The sequence below is a fragment of the Hylobates moloch genome, unplaced genomic scaffold (genome assembly GCF_009828535.3).
Source record: "Hylobates moloch isolate HMO894 unplaced genomic scaffold, HMol_V3 SCAFFOLD_9, whole genome shotgun sequence".
NCBI lineage: Eukaryota > Metazoa > Chordata > Mammalia > Primates > Hylobatidae > Hylobates > Hylobates moloch.
In genome coordinates this window covers 5439192-5457850 of record NW_026652284.1, presented here as the reverse complement: position 1 = coordinate 5457850, position 18659 = coordinate 5439192, and the positions used below count along the sequence as shown (strand labels likewise).

Here is an 18659-nt window from a genome sequence, read left to right as displayed (position 1 = left end):
CGCATCCCCCCGGTGGCCGCCCGGCTGCAGATGTCGGAGCGCAGCATCCTGAGCCGCCTGACCAACCGCGCCGGGGACCCCACCATCCAGCAGGTCAGGCTCGGCCTGTATGCCCTGGCCCGAGCCCCCTGGCGTACCCCTGGGTGGAGGCTGGGTGGGGGGCCTGAGACCACCTGTGAAGCTGAGTCCTTGCCTCCAGGGCGCTTTCGGCTCCTCCCAGATGTACAGCAACAACTTTGGGCCCAACTTCCGGGGCCCTGGACCGGGAGGGATTGTCAACTACAACCAGATGCCCCTGGGGCCCTGTGTGACCGGTAGGTGCCCGTCCGCTCCGGGCAGCATGCACACGGGTGCCCGCCGGGCCCGGCCTGCCTGCTGCTGCCGACGCCAGGCAAGCCCGGGTCTCCTCTTTTTTTGACAGATATCTAGCCGTCCCCGAGACTTCCCTGTGTTGCAGCGCTCATTTCCAGCTGAGGTGAGGGCTGCTGGGTGCTGCTGTTCCTCCCCGCCACCCCATTGCTGGCAAACCAGGCCTGGCCACAGTCAGCCCTGCCCCTGCACTTGACTCCTGTCCCTAAGTCCTGGAGCTTTTACTGCCTCCGGCGGCTTTGAGAGCCACCCACCTGCCTAGAGCCCCTCTACCTTGCCCCCTTGGCCCTGGGACCACCTTGTGGCCAGCATGTCTGTCCACTGGGAGGCTGGGGTGGCAGGACATGAAGGGGTCGATGGACTTGGGTGAGCTCCTGTGTGTGCACGTGTGTTCTCATTTGCACACGTGTTCCCGGCGGAAGTCAGAGACTGCTGCCCCCGCCTGGAGCCCTGTCCTGCCCCTGCTGTCCTGCTGGTGGCGGACATCACATCTTGTCTTACACCCTCACTCCCTGCCCAGGACCAGGAGGGTGGCTGAGGGTTTTGTGGGGGCTATTGGCCAGGAAAGGGGGCTTATTTCAGAGAAACTGCCAGTTCATTCTGGTCTTCTCTGGGGCCACCAGCCTCAACTACGCTGTGTCCGTCCCTGTGGGAACTGTGTTTTGCTGGTGGAGGCTCCGGAGGGGCTTCCTGGCTGGCTGCCCCTGCCCGCTGCTGCTTCCTGGGTGCTCTCGGCACTCTGGGTGTAGCTCATGGCCTGGCCCGGCAGCCTGTGGCTGGGAGGTCATGGCTGGGGGGCCCCCTGATCATAGTTGGTTGTGATAGGCAGAGAAGCAGCTACAGGCTGTTGGGTGCCACCCTGATGCCCTCTATAACCACCCACCTGCTTAACCCACCGATTTGCCTTTTGCAGCCACGCTTGCCGGGCCACCTGCCCGACCCACATGGGAGAGAAAAGCTGCCGCCTTTTTAGGAGCCAGCGCCACCTTGGGACAAAAAGGGAAACCTAGTAATGCCATCACATGGAGGACGAGGCCCAGCTCGGCTGCGCCAGAGCCCAGAAGTGCCACCTCATCATAATTCAAGTGTTCTTCCACACAGCGTTGCCCCCACAACCACGCCGGACGTGCCCCCTCGCCACCTTTTCCAGACGACTTCTTAGAAGAGATTTCATTGATTTGTACATCTTTTGCACTTTCCTATTGAAGACTTGAACACATTTGTCTTGATAAAAGTTGGATGACGTATGGAAGATTCGAACCTGCGGCACTGACGTCTCTTCACCGGTGGGTTCCAGACCCAAGGTAGTCCTGGCACTGCCCTGTGGACTCGGCCCAGCAGGGGAGGACATGGCGCCCAGTGCCCTAGGAGCCCTCAGTGTCCCCTACTTGACCTGTCTGCACCTGTGTGACTGCCCCTTCTGATTTGGCCCCCTGCCTGCTTGGAGCCTCCCAGCACCAGATGGCAGGTTTGGGGAGCTGCCGTCCAGCCCGATGGTGAGACCCTGGCTGACATTTCCCCTCCTTCCTGCCAAGGCTGGAGGCCGCCAGGTGTTTGCTGTCTCCTTGCAGGGAGGAGGATCCTCTGCCAGCAGGTGTCTGTCCTCGGCCCAGTGCATCTTGAAGGCCCGGGGCTCTGTTACCAGTGGGGGGCCTGTGGCCCCGGCTCTTCACGGCAGGCAGAAGTGTGTGATCCCAGGGAGGGTGGGCTGGGGAGGGCCAGCACTTGCCTCGGAGCCACTGCTGCGTTGGGTTTGCCTTCTGCCAGGGGTGTGGTTAAGGGCAGTGATAGCTGGCGCCCCAGCAAGGAGGGTCATGGCCCCTGAGCTGACCCAGGAGATCCTGGCCCTGCCCTGTGCCGTGGGATGCCTGCCCCGCCCACCTCCGGGGGTGGAACCGGGCTGCCCCTGGGGGCCTGGACTTGTCCCATTCCCCTGTCCCTGGAAAGGCCTTCCCTGGGGCTTCTTGCTTGAGGCTGACTCTCGGAAGGCGTGGGGAGAGTTCTGCCTGGAGGGGGACTGGACCCAGTGCCCTCTGCAGACCCCTCCCAGCCGCAGCACCAAGGGCTTGCTGCCTTGTTTCCTGCCAGGAGCGCCCTGGAATCCCAAAACCATCTTCCCACATGTGGGTTCTTGGAGTCCCACCCACTCCCCTGGACCCTGCCCCTCCAAGTTGGGGATGGAGATGGGGAGCAGGTCAGGCCCTCCCTAGGCCTGTCTGTGTGTGATCCTTCTCCCGGCCCCAGGTCGACCTGGAAGGCATTTCTGAGTCTTGAACTGGGACCTTCCCAGGGAAGGTGCCTTGGGGTGCAGAATTCTGGGAGTGTTAGGAAAGGGCTGCGTGAAAACCCAGCTGGGCCTGGGGTGGAGGTGCACACGGGCTGGGGCTCAGCTCCCTGGAGAGGGCCTGCCTGGGACTGAGGGGGCCGGGGCTGGGTCAGGATTCACCAGCTTGTGTTGCAGACACTGGAGCAATTGCCTGGCCCTCCCTAAGCCCCAGATGCCTCACTCATAATGAGGCTCTCTCCAAACCCCGGAGGACGGGACCTACAAGCCCTTCATCTCGGCACATTCCCACACTCCCGTCTGGATCCAGGTCTGCAAGGCCAGCCCGACCCTGACACTGCACGTGGGCGTAGTGGGGAGCACCCTGGAGTGGAGACGATTGTCAGCGGGCTCACATCTTGTGATTTATCCACACGCGTGTTGTGTGCTCTGCAGTGCCTCCCGGCAAAGGGTCTTGGCTCGGGTCACAGGTGAGGTGACCTGCCATAAGCTCACTCTCGTGACCTCGTCCCCAAACAAGCAGTGGCCAGTACTGGGGTTGGCCCTCATTGGGAGCAGTGCCCACCTTCCTTGGCCCACAGCAGTTAGGTCCGGAGCAGCAGGGCTGGAGGCCTGTGGCAGTCAGGGTAGGGGTCTGTGTCTCCACCCCAAGGGCTGATGGTCCCTTCCCCGTGAGCCCTTCCTCTCAGGCAGCCTTGCTTTGTCCCTTCCTCTCTGTTTCCCTCCCAGGCCTCGCCAGGGCTCCCTTCTCCTCTGCCTGGTTAGACTCAGGCACCCAGGAAAGCCTGGCCAGGGCTCCTTTGGCCTGGGCCCCCTGCACTGCCTGGTCCAGAAGGGGTGGTGCTCTCCATGGCCAGCACCCCGGAGCCCAGGAGGGGTGGGCTGCCAGAGTCAGAGCGGGTTTGGGGCTGACCAGTTTGGGAGAGGAGAAAAGATCTGAGATTGTCTTCTTGGTTTGTCAGTCATCTCTGCCAAAAGTGGTGATGGTGGTGTCCGTGTGTTTGGCGTCTTCGGGCTGGGTTTGGTTTTTGCTGCTGGTAGAATCAGGGTCCTCGGGCATGAGCGTGAGCCCAAAGTGCCAGTCTGTGATTGGAGATTTCCAGCCACTTTATTTAAGCCAGTGCTGAGTGGGGCTTCTGCAGAGCCATGTTTGAGCCAAGGTCTTGGAAGGCGTTGCCCCATGGACTCAAGTGACTCGGGGTGGAGTGAGCACGTCTGCAGGGCCCTCTCATACACGCCTGAGGCAGAAGCAGAGTTCCCGGAAAGCCACCTTCCCAAGCTCCTGTGTTTTCTGCAAACTTGGCTTCCCCCAGGGGCAGGCCGGACTTTCCCTGCCCCCTATGATTGAAGTCCTCCTGCTTTTGGGGGCTGCCTTCCCAGAATCCCCCGGGTGCTCTCCTGCCCAAGTCAGGAGCTGACCAAGCCTTGGCCCGGTGACACCTGCAGCCCTCACTCCTGTCATCCCAGGACACTTGAGGCCCAAGGAGGTGGAGTGGAGAGTGGGCTGGGAGACATGGGAGCCGGAAGCCAGGTGGACTTGGTCAAGTGTTGGTCACTTGGAGCCTCCAGTGTGCGTTGGGGTCTGTGGGCAGGGGACAGGGTGTGGGTGGGGGCCGAGGCTGGCACGCCCCTCTGCCCTCACTGTCTTGGTGACCTGGCCTCGGGCCCTCCCCCAAGTCTCTCCTGTGCAAGGCCCAGCCTCGGTCTCGGAAGCTGGTTCCTGTCCCGTTTTCTATGTCTGAAAGTTTACAGGTTGTGGTGCATCAGCCCAAACTCACTGGCGTTGTGTGTTTTTTTTTCTTTAATTTTCAGATTTTTTTTTAACAAAGTATTTTTTTAGGTGCGATAACCCAGAAAGGGCCCGTTGGGTGTGTGTGTGTCCTGAACTCCTCAAGCAGAGATTGGAGCCCAAGCATCCCTGGAGAGGAAGGGAGGGTCCCACTGGCCCGTGGGGTTCAGGGGTGTGGAGGGAGCAGACCCCACCAGCCCAGGCCCAGCTAAGCGGGGGACGACCCCTTTCCCCAGGCACAGCCCCAGGCTGGCAAAGGGAGGGTCCTGGGCTGGGTACAGGGCACACCAGGAGTCCCAGCCAGGGTGGCCCCGGCGGGGGCGGGTCGAGCTTTGGAAGCCAGGCTCCCCTGTGAGCCGTGGCTTGTCTGGTCTTTGCCCACAGGAGGCTGGACAGAGGCTGTAGCCAACACAATCACCTTTACTTTGTACTCTGTGTGTATGTTTTGGTTTTCTGTGTTTTAATAAATCCTTTGGGAAAGGATTTAATCAGAGGTTTTTTCTTTTTAAGATTCAAGATTTAGAATGGAGGTGGGGGCTGGGGCCAGGGAGGAGTGGTGGGGGATGGGGTGTGTCCAGAAGCCTTCTCTTTCTTGGGATGGTCATTTCACGGGTGCAGGGGCTCACTGGGAAGGAGGGGAGCCCGAAACAGGGGTCTGCTGGAGTGAGGCCCCTCTCACCTGCACCCCAAACACATACCATGAGAGCTTCCCCAGGCCTGGACCTCTGTCCTTATGAGAACAGCAGCCAGCCAGGTCCCCAGAGGGACAGCAGACTGCCATCAAGCAGCTTTGGGCCCTCAGAGTTGGCGAAAGAGAATGTGTGTGTTGGGGGTGGCGGGGGAGGCACCCACCCTCCCTTGGCTGAATCGCTTGGGAGAGATTGGGGGAGGTCTTCTGACCACCCTGTCCCCATTCTCTATCCCCGCTCGCTCTCTCCACGGGCCCTTTCCAACCCACCTGCCCTTGGCTACAGGCTCCGGTTTGGGGGGCGCCCCAGGCCCTGCTGCTGGCAGCCTTTTCCTCCCCTCCCGTCTCACCCTGGCCCAGCCCTGACCCCGAGGAAATGAGAGCAAAAAGGCGCAGAGACCAATGGGTTTGGGCTTTATTTTGTCATTCCATAAATATGGTGGCTGTGTCGTGGTCTGAGTCTCGTTTGGAAGCTCGAGGCATAGGACAGTCTCTGCCTAGGTAGGGAATGCAGTTAGCTGAGGAACCACGGTCGGTTTAAGAAAAAAAGACTGGGGGATGGAAAAAGCACATTATTTACATGACTGGACAAGGACAGAAGGTGGGAGGAAGCCCCTGTCACTCCTCGGGACCTGGGACCTGAGCACAAAGCGGAGTAGGAAACTGGGGGCTCTGCAGCGCCCAGCAGGGCCAGCGCCCTCCTTTCTAGACCCCAGCTGCCCTTGGTTTTCTGTTCTTTCTTGGATGGTCCTACCCAACACCCACTCCCGAGAGGGGGGACCTGGCCCCAGGAGGCAGAGCCCCCTCACATCCTCCCTGTAGATAGGTGTGGAGCAAACAGGACATCCAGGAACCAAGTTGTGGAAAAGGCTGTGCCAGAGGCTGACTGCATCCTGACACCGGGGCCTGGCCTCTCTGTGTTTGGCAAACCTGCAGCTTTTGGGGGCTCAGCTGCCCCAGGTGTGCCTCGCGTTAAGCAGCAGTGCCCACCCCGGGCACCACCTCACGCGCTGGTCCCTCTTCCAACAGTGGGTGGGGCTGGGGTGGCAGTGGGGATGGGGCCAGCCACGCTCCCTGATGGCAAGGGTGGGCCACCTGCCCTCTGGCACCATTGGCCACTACAGGACCCTGTCCGGGAAGGAAGCAGGTGACCCCCACCTGGGCCCGGGGCCATAGGCTGGGACCGCCGTTGAGAAGGGACTTCCCCGCCCCACACTCACAGGGCTGCTTCTGGTGAAGCAGGCAGCAGGACTGAGTGGAGATCCCCAGGACTTGGTCTACGAGGAGGGGCAAGGGTTCTAGGCGCCAGAGGCAGCATGATGGTGGGTCGGTAATAGCAGAAGCTGATCCCTCTCCTCCCCTCGCCCCAGCCTCTCCCCGCTGGCCTTTCTGACTTTCACACGTAGTTTCCCAGGCCTCGCCCCGGCCAGGATTGGACAGCAGGCTCCCGCAGGATGGCAGGGTGGAGCCTTCTGGAATAGTGGCTCCTCCAAGGGCAAAGCGGGAACAGAGGTGCCTGAACTGAGGGTGCGCCCTGGGGGCAGGAGACACAGGCTTCCCTAGGGAGCTAGCTGCCGAGGGGTGGGGGTGGCTTCGGTGGCGCCCTGCCCTGCGCGGTCTGCAAAGCCTGGGTACTGCTCGGGACACAGGCCTGGGCCTGTAGGTGGCACCCCGCACCTGCAGACTTACTGGCATCCCTAGCCCTCTGGCCCAAGCTGCACAGGGGCATCACTCTGGCCTGTCCTGCCCACTCTCCCCTCTCCCCAGTCTGTTCCAGGTGTCAGGCAGTGGGAGGGGCTAACCAGCCCTGGCCATCTTTCCAGGGAGAGGTTCCCTGAGGTCTTTTCCTACATTGTGGGGGCTGCTGTGGGGGTGCGGCCCCCAACTCCTGGGCACAGAAAACCCCAAGGACCCTTCCTTATTGAAAGGGTCCAAGCATGCTCTCTGCAAAACCCAAGCCCACCACCTCGGTGCAGAGCAGCGGCCTGGGGTGGAGGGCAGCTTTAGAGAAAGTCTACAGGGGCTAAGAGGAGTGCACCCTTGTGCACAGGGCTGGCCTCTGCTGCCACTTGCCGCGGTGTGGCCAGCAGCCACCGTGCAGCTAGGAGCACATGACCACAGGGCCTTCCGGGGCCAGGACAGAGGGGTGGCCAGACAGAGGGGCCTGCCCCACTGGGACCCCTCCCAAGTGCTCCAGGCCTCACTGGCATGAGGCTCATCATTGGTGTGTAGGGGGAAGACGGTGGGATGCTGAGCTAGAAATCACACCCCTACGCTTTTTGTGGCTCCCAAACTGCAGAGTCAATCCCCCTGAGTCCCTGCCCCTGCCAGCAAGGGTGGGGGTGGGTAGGGGTCAAGGGCCAGCTCGAGCTTGGCAGGCATGGCCCCTGCCGGGACCCAGTGGGATGGGTTGGAGCAGAGAAGGATGGGGGAAGAATCTGGGGTCAGGCCCCAGATTCCTGGAGCCCTTGGAAAGTGGGAGGTGGAGGAAGACCCCCAGTGGGGAGGCCCTGCCCCAGCAACCGAGGCCCTGGCAGAAGGGGCCCCTTGATGGGCCAGACCCCTTTCCCCTCTCCCCCTACACCAGGTAGGGATTCTCAGCAGAGGAGAGGCCGGCCCTGCCCCCCCCACAAGGACCCAACCAGGCCTTGGCCTGGCCTTGACTTTGGGAATCTTGGCTGTGGCTGGGAGAAAGCTGGGTGGTCTTGGAGGATGAGCAGAGGTGACAGGCTTGGGTGGGACCGCTTGAACGTCCTTCCTAACCAGTGCCGTCCCCGGCACAGATCGGACTTCGACATTGTCCGGCGAAGCAGTGGGTGGTGTCTGGCAGCGACTTGGGAGATCATTTCCCGATGACGTCACAGTGTGGTGTTTTCTCTTGGATGCAAACCACACTCTTCACTTGGCTTCAAAACAGCTTAAGCGAGCGAACAGAGACTAGGAGGGAACGGAAACTGTCCGAGCAGGCGGGCGGGGCGGCTTAGGATCTGTAGTCCTTTTTGCTGTAGGGTTTATTGCCCAAAATACTATCAATCTCATGGATAATGGAAGACGACAGTTTTGGAAGGACCTGCGTGCAAGAACAACAACAAATCAGAATCCCACCAACAAGATGGGCCTGGACTGGGGAGGAGGCAGGGCGAGGCTCTTGCAGATGGTCGGCTGGCCAGGCCCGGGTTACCCCATCACATCTGGGCTCCATCTGAGGCAGAGGGAGGCCACACTGCTTTTGTGTTTCAGAAGGTTTGGGGCAGAGAGGAAGCATGCCTGGGTCTGTGCACTCTCCCTCAAATGTCAAGGTGCCCTAGAACCTTCCTGAAGGGTGGTGGCAGCAGTGATGTAAAATGCAAACTCCAGGCCAAATGCTGGACTTCCATGTCCGTGACTGCTTTTTCCAGCTGCACCTGCCTCGGCTAACAGCACCGCCACCCTTCCAGGTGACACACCTGGGGCCGACTTCCACCTCGCTTTCTCACCCCCACATCCAGTTTGTCAGCCAGTCTCGGGGGCCCCACCTTCCCAAACATACAGGATCCAACCACCACTCCCGTCTCGGACCCGCAGCTACCACTTCCCACCAGGGCTCTCTGCTTCGACTTTTGCTTCCCAAAGCATCCCCGACGGAGCAGCTGGAGAGCAGGCTCCCTTTCCAGGCTGAGCTGCAGCTCACCCTCCTCTGCCCACAATTTTGCCACTGCCCCCATCTCACTCAGAAGTCCTTGGAGGTGTGTCGTGCCTCTCGGGATCTGCCCCTCTGCTCCAGGCCTTTTTGGGCCTTTGCATCAACTCTTCCTGCTGATGGAAGGTTCTTCCCGCAGGCATTTGCGTGACTGACTCCGCATCTCTCAAGACTGCTCAAGCACCACCTTCTCAACAAGCCCACCTGACAGGCCCCCTTGAACCTGAGTCTGCAGCGCCACCGTCCCTGGCCCCAGCTCCCTCCCCTTATCTCTGGCTTCTTTCCTACGGCGCTCATCCACCCCGACACACATTCTAACCTCCTTGTTGTGTGCAGTTAGTGTTCAAGTCTGTTCCTGCTGGAAAGCAAGCTCTCCGGGAGCACAACTCTGATGGTTCACTAGCGCATCCTGAGCGCCTAGAACAGAGCTTGGCATGCAGGATGAGCCTGGGAGGATGCACTGGATGGGGCTCGGGCTGGGATGGGCGCTCTGCCCAGCAAGGCCTCTCACGCTCACCTGTATTGCCCCAATGTTCTCCATGAGCTGGTCCGCGTTGGAGGCCCCCAGGAGCACGGAGCTGACTCCCTCGTTCCTCAGGCACCAGGCTGTGGCAGCGAGACCCCAGGTGAGGGAGAAACACCCACCACAGGGGCCCCTGATGGGTCCGCCTTGCCCCTGACTGGGCCGAGAGACCCAGCATCTTGGTCTGGGGGGCTGAGGGGGCCTAGGAAGCCCTGTAGTGCTGGGCACGGGCTTTGCCTAAGAGGTGGCTGGAGGCGGCATGGGGGAGCCTGCTGCTCCCTGATGGAGAGGTGTCCCAAGTGCTCAGCGCTCCCCATCCTCTTCCCATGAAAGTGGGAGCCCCATTACCCATGGCTGGCAGATGGAGCGGTGGCCCAGGTCCTCAGGGACTCCTGACATCCCCCTAGAGGCATGGGGTCCCAACCATGCCCCTTAGAGCCCAATTACCTGAGGCTGGCTGGGGGATGATGTCCAGGGATCCCTTCCCTGTCTCCCCAGGGACACTGGCCCCATGGCGACCCCACCCTGTTACCTATGGCCAGCTGGGGCAGGGTGCAGCCTAGGCGCTCGGCGATGGCCTGCAGCTCCTTCAGCTTGGCTTGCTGGCGCCGGCCCTCCTCACTCAGGATCTTGTCCTTTAGCCACTGGTAGCCCTGGTTGCAGGGGAGGGGAGCGGCACAGCTACAGATGAGAGCAGGTCACCTGGACCCCCACATGCAGGGGGCTGATGGGCTCATTCCTTCTGGACCCTTCTCCCTCATAGGGGCTCTTCTCATCTTGAAGCCAGGGCAGTGCCCCTGCCGCAGGCCTCTCAAGTAGGGGAGAGTGGGCAGTGGGCCGGGCATGGGCTGGTGGATGAGCGGGGCCTGTCCAGGCTCTGAAGTGCAAAGACTGTGGTGCTGGCCCAACCCCAAGTCAGGACAAGGAGGTGAGGTGCTGGCCTTCCTTCTCTCAGGAAACTTGACAGCCTGGGGTCTTGGCTGCCACCCGCGGCCCAGAAGAACCTCCTGGCCCTAGGGGAGTGCTCTCTCCCCTGGCCATCCCCCCTAGAGGATTGCAGGGCCTCCTGGAGGGGTGCCCTGACCTTGCCGTGGGATGGGAGGAGTGGGGGGCCAGGCCATGTTGCCCTGGAACCCAGGGCTGTGGGCCCCACTGCTGAGACTGCTGGCTGGGCAGACTTTCTTGACCCGCTCCACATTCTCCAGATCCTGCAGTCTGGGGACCCTCCCGAGTCCCCACTCAGAGGTTGTGTGGTGGGGAGGGGCGCCTCTCCCAGGGTCACCTCCATGTGGCTCTGCAGCCCCCATCCCGGAGCCCAGGCCCAGGGGTCTCAGAGTTCTGAATGCTGGGCTATGGTGGGGGGCAGAGGTAGGGGGATGTGGTGGGGGCAGAGGTGGGGGGATGTGGTGGGGGCAGAGGTGGGGGATGTGGTGGGGGGATGTGGTGGGGGCAGAGGTGGGGGGATGTGGTGGGGGCAGAGGTCTCTACCTGGGCCTGTGCCACAGGCTGGGCAGCCCCTCTACACATGGGGTCAGGCCAGAAGGGGCTCCATATTCTCACGCCAAGGAGCCCACCCCCAGCAGACCGAGGTGGGAGCAGCTTCGGCCCCCGGAACCCCTGCCCAGCACCAAAGCAGTCGGCCCAAAGGTCCCACCCGTCCAAAATGCCTGTCCCCTGCCCGTCCCTCCCCACCAGGCTGTTCCTTCACCTTCAAGGAGGCTCTTGAGTAGGGTGGGATGCCACTGTCGTACTTGCCAGAAACAATGCCACAGGCCAGAGGGGACCAGGTCATGGCGCCCACTCCTGAAGAGGAGAAGCAGGTGGAGTCAAGCCCTGGGCCCGAGAGCAGGGGGGTGGGGTGGGGCGGGGCGAGGGGCCCGAGGGTGCCCACCTATCTTGTGGAACAGCTCCGGCAGCTGCACCTCCACCTTCTCGCGCTGGAACATGTGGTACTCAGCCTGCTCGCAGATGGGCGGGGTCAGGTTGAACTGCCGGGCCACCGAGTAGGCCTCCTGTGAAGGCAGAAAGGGGCCCCGAGGGCCCTTGCCTGTGAGCAGGCGGGGGGCTGCCAGGGCAGCCAGGGAGAGGGCACCAAGGTGTCCCCGGTGCAGCCTGGCCCAGCAGCTGCAGCCCGGGCTCCCCACCGCTCACACTCATAGCTTCCCTGGGAGCCAGCGAGGCCCTGGTGAGCTGGGAAAGGGAGGTGGGTGGTGGGACCCCCAGGCCGGAGGGTCCAGCTATGAGCAGCCCAGGCTCTGAACCACAGCGCCTGGATGTTAATCTTGGCCCAAGCTGCGTGACCTTGGCATGTTACTGAACCTCTTTGTGCCACAGTGTCCACATCTGAAAAATGGGCTGCCTGCGACACTCACCTGGTAAAGGCACCGTGAGGATTGCATGTGAGAGGGTCCCTGTGAAACCCTTTAACCTAACAGCACCGGGCACGTCTTAGGAGCCCAGTGGAAACAGCTGATGGTGTTATCACCCCAGAGTGCTTGCTGAGCTCCAGGGCATCTGCTAAGAGCTTCACACTGGCTCTCTCAGGGACTCCTCAGAATGGCCCCATGGGGGCTCGCCTAGCAGACGTGTTCTACAGGTGGGTAAACAAGCTCAGAGAGGTTAAGCCATTTGTCCAGGGCCACACAGCGCTGGGATCCATGCGGAATCCCCGTCTGCAAGGCCTACAGACATAACCACCACACTCCACCATCCTGTCCCTCCCTTAGCACCCAGGCATCGCTGCAGTTGAGACCAAAGGCACAGACCCCGCCAGAGCTTTGGGGTCTCCATATGCAGCCTGTGCCGGGAGCCTGTGCCAGGAGCCTGTGCCTGGACACACACATGCTGCGTGGCCGCCGTACCATGATCTCCATGGAGCTCCAGCGTGACGTGCCCCAGTACATGGCCATCCCCTGGTTGATGACGTGGGTCATGGCACGGACGGTCTCTGTTGTGAGAGAAAGGGAAACAGCAGGTGGGGGGCGGCCAGGGCTCAGGGCCAGCCTTGGGACATTCTGCAAATACAGGCGGGACGCTGGGAGGAGGGACAGGGGCTGCGAAGATGTCTTGCAAGCAGTGTACTTCCTGGCTCTGAAGTTGGGTGTGGGAGGGATTTTTTGGGATGAAAGAGAAAAGTGAATCACAATCCTAGAAGTTGGTGGTGAAAACAATTTCCCTGACTGGTTACAGGCCTATGGAAATGTTGAAAAATGGGTTATGGATGGACCGTGATGTTTCTATGGCAGATTAGAGGGGACAATCAAAGAATGTGGCTCTGGACTCTAGAACTGGGGGTTCTCTGGTCTGGGGAAGATTCGAGGGCCCCAATCACTCAGGAAGGACCAGGTGAATGCATGAAAGTTACAGTCAGATGGGCGGCAGGAGGGACACGTGTTTTTGCGTTTCTGGTCTCCTACTTCGGGCTATTCCAAAGTCTAATTGGAACAGAGAGTGGGCTGGATAAGGAGATGTGGCAGGACCTGGGGCGCCGTATGGTCCCGGAGAATAGGGCTTTGGGGCTGAGCTCATGTTTCCTGTCATGTCCAGGAGACTGCGAAGCGGGCGTGGAAAGCCTTGTAAGACCATGGCCCAGGTTCTCAAACCAGCCCAGCACCAGGCCAGAGTCCCAACGTGCCTGTCCCCTGGCAAGGGGTGGTCCCAGGGCCACAGGGGTCTGGGTGCTCCTCCTGTAAGGGGCCAAGGCCTAGAGTAGGACAGCTTTGAGGCTCCATGAGCCCTGGGAACAACCTGAATCGTGGACGGCAGAGACTCCTAAGACCCTGAGGATGAAATGGCGGAGACTCCACGCTGGCCTTTTAAAGAAGGGAGGAGGACCCTCGTCCCAGCGACACAGTGGATTCTTCCCAGTATTCAAAAATGCTTTTGAGACATAACGATCTGCTGGTTATAGCTCCCTCTCAGCCTCATGGGGATGTTGTGATTTTAAAAACAGAACTTGGTGTCAAAATTTCAAATTTCAGAAGCCTCTTAGCTTTGCAGGGTGAGGGACTACGGTGCTAGGCTTCTCACGGGTCGGATACAGTGCTTGCAAGTTCGACCGCCAAAGGCAGTGTGGGAGTGAGTGGGAGTGCAAGTGTTTCTAAAAACAGCAACAACGTTGACCCTGGAAAAGCCCTGGCTCTCCCTAAGTGCCTGCTTGTCCTTTGCCCATGCTGCGTGGAAGCTGAGGTCCTGAAAATGCTGGGAGTGGGGCTGATGGGAAGGAAGGAAGGATGGAAGATGCTGGGTTTGCTCTGCAGGCTCCACCTCGGAATGGCAACGAGGCCACCGAGTGGCAGCGCTGGCTTCCCGTCCACTTCTGTTTTGGGGGTCGCTCCCTGAGTGCCCCTTTACTGAGGTCCACCCTGAGCAGAACCTGGGGTCTCCTAAAGGCTAGAGCTGAGGCCACTGGGGTTTCTGGGGTGGTGGTCTCTGCAGACTCACCCAGGACCCCTGGCAAACCACCCTTGGCTTCCACGCTTGCAGGCCCAGCCCTGCTCTCTGCTTCCTTCCAAGGTCGGAGGTTGTGGCTGCTGGGAAGCCTCTGTCCCCTCCTGGGGGTGGAGATCTGGGAAGGAGTCTGAACTCTCTGGGCCACCTCCCTGGGCCACCTGCTTTAACTGCCAACACCGATAGACCCTCAGGAAGTGCCTGGTTGGGAAAGTTTGAGGAGAACCTAGAGGGTCCCGGGAGAATCTCTGACTACAGCCTACCCAGGTCCGGGCTCCTGGCCTGGCCTGGCCGGCCTCGTGGTTTTTTAGAAACACTCTCGGGGCACCTGTGAGCATGCAGCATCAGTTCCCGATTCTTTTCAGCCAAGGCTTAGGTCCACATGCTAGACAGAGGGAAGCCAAGGCCCCCAATGCCAGCCCCGTTCCCTCGCTCTCCCTCCCCGGCAGCTGTCTCAGGTCTCCAAGGTCCCAGCCAGTGAAACCGCACACTGCCCTGCGGCGCCCCTTCCATGCAGCGATGGGGAGACGGGGCTGACGGGGCAGGAGCCTCTGGCTGTCCTGAGGTGGGGAGTCCTAGGCAAAGGCCCCTGGGCTCCCTGGAGGATCTGGGCAGAAGCAGGCTGGATAGGGAGCCCACATGAGGGAGCACCCTGCGCTTGTGCTCAAGTGTGGTATCAGTGGCCCCAGACCCAGGGGCAATTAGGGACAACTGTCCTTCACCTCAATATTTAATGCTGTTGAACAGAAGTAGGAGGACTGAATCCTTCTAGTTGCTGCCAAAACCCAGAGCATCTCCTGCCGCATCACAAATAATACATGGAGGGTCAGGTGGCAGCACCAGTTGGCAGACAGGGGCCCAGGCCCCGGGGAGACGGACACCTGCCCTTGGGGTGGGGTCCTGGGGCCCTTAGCTGTGGGGAGGACAGAGAGACTGTGGGTGGCCAGAGGCCACCCCCTGGTTTCAGAAGGCTACCGGCTTCTGTGGTTATTCTTTGAGGAGGAAAATGACTCCATGTTGATGGAGAGCTTTGGCCACCTGGTGAGAGGGGACACGCAGCCAGCACGCTGTCCGAGGAACAGCGTGCTGTGGACGGGGCAGCGTGCCAAGCCGGGTGATCTCTGCCTCCGGGAGAGACAGGAGCTTAGCAAACATAAACCATGGAGGAGCTAAGACTCGGTGAGGGGCCACGTGTTCTGGGGTCCCTGATGGCTTTGTTCCTTGTGGAAACCTGGTCTTCCCCAACCCTTCTCATGGCACCATCCAGGGTCAAGGCTCCAGGTGGGGATCACAGCATCCTCAGATCAAGAGGACCCCCGGCCGCCGCGGAGCTCAGCAGTGCAAGCCCAGGGGTGGGGGCCATGCACGGGAGGAAGGAGGAACGAGGGGACGGGGGGCTGGGGGCGAGGGGCTCCAAAGCCACTTTGCTTTTCCTTCACTTGCAAGGTGTTCTCATAGGGCCCTCTTTCCCCTCTTTATGCATTTTATGGAGAAGTTTCTCATGGGGTGAAAGAATCATGTAAATAAAAATACTGTCTCATAAAATGCAGCTTGGACACAGAAGTCAATAGTCAGGCTGGGGGCACTGTGTACCTTCTATGATGAATGTCCTTGACTTGGAGGAACTAAATGGGTCCCCTGGTGATAAAAGAAAGATTTAAAGAGACCAGAGTTGATAGCTGGGAGCACTGAGAGGCGTGGCACGACGAAGGCACAGCGGGGAGGCACAAATCACCGTGCAGAACACGCGTTTAGTTAAAAAGGAAAAAATATATCAACACACGCACGTGCGTGCTGTATATAAACAAATAAAAAACAATAACTGGAACACAACTTAACTTTCAAGTCCCTGCAGCAGCAAAGCACACATGGAAAGACGCCTGTAGCAGGAGGATGGGGGAGCAGAGGGGGCTGAGATCGCAGGAGTAGAAAGAATAAACAACGCCAAAGTAACCAAAACCGATTTTCAAAGTGCTGAACGCTTCTTCTCCTCTATGTAGTAATTTATCCCCCAGAGCAAAAAAGACCCCCCAAGCTTCCCAGTGGACGGTGATTGGAGAGAACACTGCAGTCGGAGTCCCCACACTGCGACTTCACTTAGCTGCAAAATAGCCGCAGAAGGGAGGGGACAGTTCCACTGCGGCTCCGACTCGGAGGGCGGATCGGCCTGGGTCCAAATCGAGGACAGGGAGTCAGCCTGGAGGTGCCAGGTGCACCTGGCTAGGGGTCGGCAGCCAGAGGCTGAGCTCACCCCTACTGAGGGGAGGCCTGCCCCCTTGCCCCCCACCCTGGACCCGGCCTCCTCTCACGGCTCATCCGGGTGCCCAGCAGGGCCCATGCTGGTGGCCTCTACAACCCCAGGTTCAGACCCTTCAGACATCGCCCAGGCCTAACCAGTGGCGCCGCCGCAGACCACCTACCTTCCATCGGGGTGTTGGGGTCCGGGCGGTTGGCAAACACCACATCCACGTACTCCAGCTGCAGTCGCTCCAGAGAAGCTTTCAGACCTGGGGGAGGACCGGGTTGGGGGTGTCACTGCTGTGGCTGCATCTCCACAGGCACCTGGGCCCATCCATGCCCGGCTCAGGGAACAAGAGATGGAGAAGAGGCCTCTGGAATCTGGAAGCTTCCGGAAGCTGACGGAGGTCGTGAAATGCCACGGCAGAGGTGGGGGCACATCCCACAGGGAGTGGGGGATCTCCCCTTCAGGAGGACGTCGGGGGACCACAGGCCACATGTCCTTGACTAAATGAAGGGGAAGCCCCTCCTCCCTCAGATAATATACCCTCCTCTGAGGCCACTCTGTGTTACAACAGGGAGATCACCTTATCTATCACATGTGGAGGGAGGGCTACACCTGCTGCCCGTCCCATCAAAGGCAATAGTGTCTATGGTCGGGCGTTGTGGCCCATGCCTGTAATCCCAGCACTCCGGGGGGCCAAGGCGGGTGCATCACTTGAGGTCAGGAGTTTGAGACCAGCCTGGCCAACATAGTGAAACCCTGTCTCTACTAAAAATACAAAAAAAAAAAAAAAAAAATTAACCAGATGTGGTGGTGGGCACCTGTAATCCCAGCTACTCAGGAGGCTGAGGCAGGAGAATTGCTTGAACCCAGGAGGCGGAGGTTGCAGTGAGCCAAGTTCGTGCCGTTGCACTCCAGCCTGGGCAACAAGAGCAAAACTCCATCTCAAAAACAAAAACAAAAACAATAGCAATAGTGTCTAAAACGCCCAAGCCACCCGCTGGTGCTTAGAGCAGCTCAGGACACACAGCCGGCAGAGTGAAACGCTGGGTTGGGGTGGGGAGGATGGGAGCGGGTGGCTTGCCCCCCCAGGTGATTTTCAATGGAATGATCTATTACCTCGAAGAAAATGAACAAGGATAGGAAAGGCATGAAGACAATAAAGATACAGCAAGAGGCAGACACCCCGGTGCCTTGCTCTGGTGCCCACGAGTGCTGAGCCCCAGGCTATGTGGCGTGCACCTTCTCCTGGGCGCTGCGGGCATCCCAGCCACCCTTGCCGGGTGCACTCTTACTGTCCCTATTGCACAGATACCGTGGCAGAGGCATGGGGCAGGGTGCCCCTTGCTGAAGACCCACTAAGCCAGTGCGGGGCCCAACCTGGATTGAAACCCAGACTGGTCTGTGGTCTGTGCTCAGCCACCGGGCTGCCCTCGTTCCCTGCAGGGTCCCGCTGTGCTGCCTGGGTGGAAGGAGAGGGTCGGGCCAGAGCACTGGGTGCCCCGGGATTGGGCCCTCGGCGGGGTAACTTTGGGGGTCGGGCCCTGTGCTGCCTTCATTTTGGCCTTCGAGGATGATCCCACAGGTGTGGGGGCCCTGAGGTGCCCGAGCGCGTCCTCACCTTCGATTATGTGCTTCCTGGACAGGCCCCGCTCCGTCTCCGCCCTGGAAAACAGGCCGACCACGTGTGATGTCGCCAGCGGTTTTGGCACCCTGGCCCCTCCCAGAAAACGTTTATGATGCAAGGTTAGACGCAAAAATGGGGTCAGCAAATGCCATGTGGAGTCGGATTCCACTTTGGGGTTAGGTACCCGAGGCTACAGGGCTGAACTCCCAGAGGCCCAGGGTGAGGCCTGGTCACAGGGCTCAGAGGGGAGGGGGGATCAGCAGGGAGTAGAGGGCTTTGATTTTCAACCTAACCCATCTGATTCGGACTTACTATTATTTTTTTAAATTAAGAACACATCAGGCTGGGCACAGTGGCTCATGCCTGTAATCCCAGCACTTTGGGAGGCTAAGGCAGGAGGATCACTTGAGCCCAGGAGTTCAAGACCAGCCTGGGCAACACAGTGAGACCCCATATCTTAAAAAAGGACAAATTAAGGCCAGGCGTGGTGGCTCACACCTGCAATCCTAGTGCTTTGGGAAGCTGAGGTGGGTAGATTACTTGAGCTCAGGAGTTTGAGACCAGGCTGGACAATATGATGAAACCCCATCTCTCCAAAATACAAAAAAAAAAAAAAAAAAAAAAATTAGCTGGGCATGGTGGCATGTGCCTGTAGAACCAGCTACTTGAGGCAGGAAGGTCACTTGAACCCAGGAGGTTGAGGCTGCAGTGAGCTGGGACTATGCCACTGTACTCCAGCCTGGATGACAAAGCGAGATCCTGTCTCAAAAAAATAAAAAATAAAAACAAAATAAAAATAAAAGAAAGAATGAATGAATGAATCGTAGTTCTAATTCCTGTGAGCCCAAGTGTGTCCAGCCCAGAAACTATGGAGCTAGACACTTGGAGACCTGCAGGGGTGACAGGCGGCCCAGGGAATTTGGAGTGGTTTGGCGGTTTGGGCAGTTCACAAATTTTCTGTGTTTTTCATAATTTTTATGATGTTACCATAGTGACCAGGAAAAAATAA

At 59.6% G+C, this 18659-nt stretch overlaps 1 protein-coding gene and 1 long non-coding RNA gene across 9 annotated transcripts in view; one reads left to right on the top strand and one right to left on the bottom strand.

Moving 5' to 3' along the window:
- The first annotated feature begins 2 nt into the window (after positions 1-2).
- Positions 3-4925, top strand: LOC116812839 (uncharacterized). The gene is made up of 4 exons (XR_004370816.2): positions 3-93; positions 200-314; positions 422-475; positions 1283-4925. It is a non-coding gene; the product is annotated as an uncharacterized LOC116812839 (long non-coding RNA).
- A 597-nt stretch (positions 4926-5522) lies between these two features.
- KCNAB2 (potassium voltage-gated channel subfamily A regulatory beta subunit 2) overlaps positions 5523-18659 on the bottom strand; it is a 106790-nt gene continuing 93653 nt past the window's right edge. For 4 of the 8 annotated variants that reach the window (XM_032758729.2, XM_032758730.2, XM_032758726.2 and 1 more), the window contains 8 exons: positions 17645-17688; positions 16202-16288; positions 12194-12279; positions 11224-11344; positions 11041-11135; positions 9865-9985; positions 9327-9415; positions 5523-8200 (listed from right to left, as the gene is read on the bottom strand). In XM_032758729.2, coding sequence (XP_032614620.1) covers positions 8111-8200; positions 9327-9415; positions 9865-9985; positions 11041-11135; positions 11224-11344; positions 12194-12279; positions 16202-16288; positions 17645-17688 — 733 coding nt within the window. In that variant the 3' untranslated portion in view covers positions 5523-8110. Of the gene's footprint in view, positions 8201-8229; positions 9416-9864; positions 9986-11040; positions 11136-11223; positions 11345-12193; positions 12280-15374; positions 15420-16201; positions 16289-17644; positions 17689-18659 lie in introns of those variants that run through there. The other 4 variants (XM_032758728.2, XM_058444625.1, XM_032758725.2 and 1 more) reach the window with 2 other exon arrangements.